Genomic DNA, 5,896 nt, shown 5'->3' with positions numbered 1-5,896 from the left:
CCAGTGTGCAAAATAAAATGGGGATGGACAACCAGAATCACTCCTTCCCGGGAATACAAAGCAAATGAAAACAAAATATCAAGATTTTACAGAACAAAAATCACCTTGAGCAAAGCAGAGCTTCCAAGAAAAGTCCTTAAGGACAACACCGTGTAACCGTATGTAACAAGGGCAGTGACACAGACAGCTTCCGTGCCCAATGAAATCACGTCCTTTGCAGGTGAGGCTGTCCAGATATGCGGAACCACGTATGCATCTATCCATCCATCCATCCGTCCGTCCTAGCCAGCGTGAGGAATGAATGCAGTGGAAACCTTAGGAAGATCTTTACTGTGGCCCCTGGTTGACGATGGGGATGAACGCGCACCCCGGCCCGGGGAGAGCCCTGAACTTGAGTCTCAGGGATGGCAAGAGTCCTCCACGCAAACTTGTAATGGAAGCACCTTGATCCAATTTTCTAAAAACCTTCTTGCTTAACAACTGCTCACCCTGGCATCGCACCCTGCATGTTAATTCTTAGAAGGAAATAAGGATACTTTCACATCAACGATCCTTGAAATGGCAAAGATGTGGTTTCTTAAATCCCCTCCTGGCGAACTAAGTCTCATGAACCGGAATGAAATCCTTTCTGCTTGATACTCTGAGAGGGCCGACTGAGATACATCCGAGCGACGGTCTTATAGCCAGAAGAGTGATATTTGCTTTCAGAAATGAACTAACCAGGTACATAAAGTATGGCAAACGGACATTAAGAATGGGGGCGGGGGGCAGGTGGAAAGCAACCCCTCATAAGAGTTCAAGGCCCCTTTCTGGTATCCAAGTCACCACCCACCACCCATACCAACCATGGGGTCTCAAATTCCAGCTTGGGAACACATTTCTCTTGGTTAAGGGGATCCAGCTTCCCCAGAAATAAAAGCCAAATTACAGAAACAAGTGACCAGCCTTTATCTGCACATACTAAGTTGCTTTTATTAATCCAGAACGGCATGCTACAGATACTGTACAGCATGAACATTTATTCATTACAAAAATGGCTTCCAAACCATTAAAAATGAAATTGGAATAAGAGCATAAAACGGAACAGTAACATCACAACTGTTAGGAAACATTCAAAGTATTCACAAAAAATGTTATAGTTAGCATTTTAATAAACCAGAGAAAAATCGGAGACAGTTTTACAATCGCTTCATGTCAACTACAATGGCACTGAATGAACAGGTTTCAGCTTTATACAGCATTTTGTAACATCAACATGCCTAGGGTTTTTTTATTTTTAAAGTTTGCTACCTACTTGTATGTCATACGTGTACATAAAAGCGGCAGCTGGTTTTTCCTTTAAGAGTAATCTAATATACAGAATTTTTGGCCCTTAAGGGTTTATACCTCTTCATTTAAAATGCTTTCTGGACAATCTGCTACCAAACACATCTTGTTATAGGTGACATTAAAACTACATACAAATCTACCTATGTAACATCACAGCAAAACATGATGAACAAAAATTACAGCATCAAAAAGAGAGAGAAAGCTAAAGTCACTGAGAATTTTGGCACATAAAGTTTTGCACACGGTCAGTCCATGTCCTCAGGGTGCAGGGCGCTCGCCTGCGAGTTCACAGGGGAAACGGGACAATTTCCACTGTTGCTCGTAAAGCGTCGCTAAAATTCCCTCACTAATTTTCAAGTCTTGTTTTACATAATGGCTTTTAAAGCAACTTTTGTTAATGCTACTGATCCTTTAATGCAACTATTAATGTCCATTTGGCGGCATCTGGGTTTCATACGGCAAAAAAAAAAAAAAAAAGTCCAAAAGGGAAACAAAAAATATATATATACACATTTTATATATAAACTTAAAAACCTTGTACAAATGAGTTGTTATATATAAGATGCTTATGCTAAGGGGAAAAAAACTTTATACAGTTTCAAGAAAAAGGAAAACATATTTTAAAAGGGACAACGTACAGGTTTGACAAGCAACCTCTAAAGCAATAAATACTACTGGTCCAACAGCGTTGTGATTCCATTAATTGTTGAATAGCATCCCCCTCCCCCCAAAAGAACAACACCATGGAACAAGGTATATTAACACATTTTAACCCTTTGTTTCTGTACATTTAAACAATAACAAGTAACATCACAATAAAAGTTGTTTCACACAGGAGAAAAAAAAAAAAAGTAAATGGCACTGCATTCATTGTGCCCTTATGGTTTAAAAACCAGATGTAAAATGATTGGTTCGCAAGCTCGTATTTAATACAAATAATACAGAACCAACTCCTTTTGGAGGGCTGCTTCAAAATTGCTTTTTTTTCCTTTTTGTTTTTTAATCAGTCTTTTAAAACTAAGCTATCCGAACTACATAACAGTTATGTATATATATATATTTTTTAAACGCTACAAAGACTTTAAACAGCTGTTGATAAAAATTTTGGTAGAGTCATGAGGTTCTTCTCTCATCTACATATTTAAAAGGAGAAATTGAAATAAGAATGGGTCAAATATTGACCAATGAACTCGATAAACATTAACTAATGTAGCCACGTGGCACAAACGGAAAAGAGGACAACACAAAAACCTGGCAGAAGGGGGCGCGGGAAATAAAGAAAAGCAGAACGCAACACTCCACAAAAGAGCAACCGGAGCTGAGGAAGGTAAAGCTATTCTAAAGACTTGGTGACGAGGGAGAGCGGCTGCGGCTGCGTCCCGGCCAGAGAGCCGTGGGAATGTAAGGAAGATGTCGACGGCTGCGCCAGAGATGAGGGAGGGATGGCGGGAGGCAGGTCCAGGGCCCCGTTGGCACAGAGGGCGGGGGCCTTGCCGTGGGCGGCCTCGGCAAGCAGAAGGGCGGGCGGCGGAGGCATCATGGGCAGGTGGGCCAGGGGATCGGGCTTCAGGGACAGCGAGAGAGGCTGGGTCTGCTCAGTCTGTGACTTGGCGTCTTGGGGAGGGGAGCCTAGCAGGTTGGGGGAGGAAGGAGGCGAGTCTAGTAAGCTTCCATCTGAAGAGGGTGGACTGAGGCAGCTGCCTTCACCTTGTATGTAGCGAACGCACTTTTTTTTTCTCCTAGAAACAGGGGAAGAGAGTTATCTGTGAATAAAGGGCAAAGATGCCACGGGAGAGAGTTCTCTAACGCTCAGAGCCGAGGTGACGTCACCTAGCGGATGCCCTGCGGAGGCACGCCCAGCGGCCAGGGGACGATTACAGTCACGCTGGGGTGCCGCGCTCACTGAGCTAAGCCTGCTCCAGCAAACCAAGCATGTCAGACCACAGAACTCCCTACCTACCTGCTTCCCCTGCCCCCACTAAATACCCAGCGCCCCACCCGTGCCCAAATATAAGCCAGCAAGCGAAAGGGTACCACCTGTAGACGGCGGCACTGATTTGCCAGAAGGTGGCTACGTGCAAACTGAGATGAACTCAAAAGTTTGTTATTTCTCTTTTGGCTTAGACACGCCCTCACTCCCCATCATAACCACCCTCCTCCATTTCCACCACTACCATCCCGGCCCCGCCAATTGGGTGTGTGTGAGTGTGTGTGTGTGTGTGTGTGTGTGTGTGTGAGAGAGAGAGAGAGAAAGAGAAAGACAGAGCTCCCACCCCAGGCGCCTCGTATCAATCTGAAACTCTCAAAATGCTGACCGTTGAGCCCACAGAGCTGAAGGCAGTGCTAGCAAGAGGCTTAAAGGTTTTAACCCGTCACCATCACCACCATCACCACCATCACCACCATTACCACCATCACCACCACCACCACCACCAACACCACCACCACCAACACCAGAGGCTGCTGGCGCCCAGAGAGTTTTTTTAAAAGAAAACCAAATAAACTCAAAAAGAAAACGAAAACAAAAAATAAAAAACCAAAACAAAAAAACCACCAAAAAACAGGTAGAAGAGGATAAACAAAGGTGGGGGAGGGGGAAGAATAAGAAAAACAGAAAATGATCCAAAGGAACGAGAATAACTGGTTGTATGGCCTGCAGGTTGTGGATTAAATTATGATTCAAACTTGATTTTTTTTTTTTTTTTTTTAAGATTTGGGGTCTTCCCCTCCCCCACCCCATAGTGAGAAGGCTAGGAGGAGAGACAGTGAGGATGGGATAGAGGGGCATCCTGCCCTGGTCCACATGCCGGGGCCAGTGAATGGAGGGTACAGCCTGTCACAAGGAAGTGATGACAAAGAAGAAGTGCCAGGGAATCACAGCATGGACCTTGTTGAATGGGGGTCGTCAGGATTAGGGTTTAAACCAGAAAGACTAATTTTGCCCTGCACCAAAACGAGAATCTCCCCTCTCCATTTCCTGTTTATGTAAGAAATAGGAATGAGAATTTCAGAGCCTCTCTTGCTTATCATCTAAAGTTGGGGACATGAATTCAAGACATTAAGCGTGTGACCTCAAAGCTTCTCCTGTTATTCATCCCAGTCTGATGGGATAATATTTGGTAGGAAGAGTGATCCTGGCGATCAACCCCACACGTGCTATAAAAGTAATGCAGATACAGGGAATGTGCTGATCTAAGGAGAAATAGTCAGAACTACAGCTGATAATGCTCTGTCTGTAAGCGCCGGCTGGCTTCCGGTCATGGGAAAGCAACTAAGATGCTGCCTGGTTGAAGGCAACCACTGTCAGATGTCACTGGCCTTTGAAAGGAAGTGGGTGTAACGAGTTCCTCCTTGGTTCTGTGCCCCAGAGCTGTCTGATGATGCCCCTCGGTGCGTGAGGTGTGGACTCCGCAAGATGGCAGGAGGGAGGGGGGGAGGGGGGGGGTGAAAAGTCACATGCTCAGCCCTTCCTGACTCCCAGAGGCCAAGACCCACTGGACTGGTGGCCTCAGGGTCTATCCATCCCTGCTCTGGGTCCGAAGGAACTCTAGGAAAGCAAGGGCAGCGCCCTCCTTCACCTTCAATTTGACAAGGTTCCTTTTCCTCCTCTGGGATAGACTGAAATAGACTGTGGGTTCTGCTCCCGTCCCAGAAACTCAAGACAAATAATTAAGCCTCTCAGAGTTTTAAACCACCTTAGCCTGCAGATCAAAACATGCTCAAAAAACTATGTCCATGCATTTTAAAAATGGGAGAAGAAAGGGGGTGGGGTGGGGGGCATAAGCAAAACTGAGAAAGCAACAGGGACAAATGGGAGAGAAGACAGGGACAAATGAGAGAAAGAGGGGAAAAAATAACAGGAAACAAGGGAATGACATCCAGCAGCGTTCCATGCTATATTAGGGCAGAGTGAAAAAGATGGGAAAAGCAACTTGGTGGGCTCAAAACAGAATCTTGTTAAAATGTCCTCAAATGTCAAATAAAATTAGAAACCCTGCGCAGGGAGTGAGGAGCCCTGATTGGCTAGGAGCGTTTCTGGTGCGCCCCTCCCCCCTCCTGCCCTCCTCATGATAGGACGTTTCCGTGGTTGTGGGGATGAGTGGGGGCATCTGAACACGGTACACGAAGACTATGTTGACAGGGCGACCGCTCCTTCTAAGAGGTGGCGGAGCAGACGGCAGTGGAACACGTCCATTTCGGACAGGCCAGAAAATGCCTCGTTTTGCAACTTTTTTTTTTTTAAGCACTTACTGATTTAGCATCAAGCTAGATCCTGGCAAAGTCAAGAAGAAACATTGAGGGAAAAAGGGACAAATCCCATTCTCTTACCCTCCCCCACCTACGCTCCATCTCCCAGCAAGGGGTGGCCCCTTAAAAATCCATTTTTAGCTTCTTATGGATTCACTCTGAAAGGAAAGTAAGAGCTCTTCCTGACCCTATTTTGGAATTAGGCACTTAAAGGAGCAGAAACGCATCTGCTAAAGCTTTTAGAGTACGAAACGATATCCCCAACAGAGGAAGAAGGGCCACCACGGAAGGTCTAAGGGTGCTGAGGCGGGAAAGAGGA

At 45.5% G+C, this 5,896-nt stretch overlaps 1 protein-coding gene across 2 annotated transcripts in view; it reads right to left on the bottom strand.

The window, feature by feature from the left end:
- Nucleotides 1-946: 946 nt before the first annotated feature.
- TCF7L2 (transcription factor 7 like 2) overlaps nt 947-5,896 on the bottom strand; it is a 189,026-nt gene continuing 184,076 nt past the window's right edge. The window contains exon 13 of one of the 2 annotated variants that reach the window (XM_024756058.1): nt 947-3,068. In XM_024756058.1, the coding sequence (XP_024611826.1) occupies nt 2,663-3,068 (406 nt within the window). In that variant the 3' untranslated portion in view covers nt 947-2,662. The remainder of the gene's footprint in view (nt 3,069-5,896) is intronic. The other variant, XM_024756059.1, reaches the window with a different exon arrangement.

The sequence above is a fragment of the Neophocaena asiaeorientalis genome, unplaced genomic scaffold, assembly GCF_003031525.2.
Source record: "Neophocaena asiaeorientalis asiaeorientalis breed wild unplaced genomic scaffold, Neophocaena_asiaeorientalis_V1.1 scaffold85, whole genome shotgun sequence".
Lineage (NCBI taxonomy): Eukaryota > Metazoa > Chordata > Mammalia > Artiodactyla > Phocoenidae > Neophocaena > Neophocaena asiaeorientalis.
This window is presented reverse-complemented; position numbering and strand designations above follow the sequence as displayed.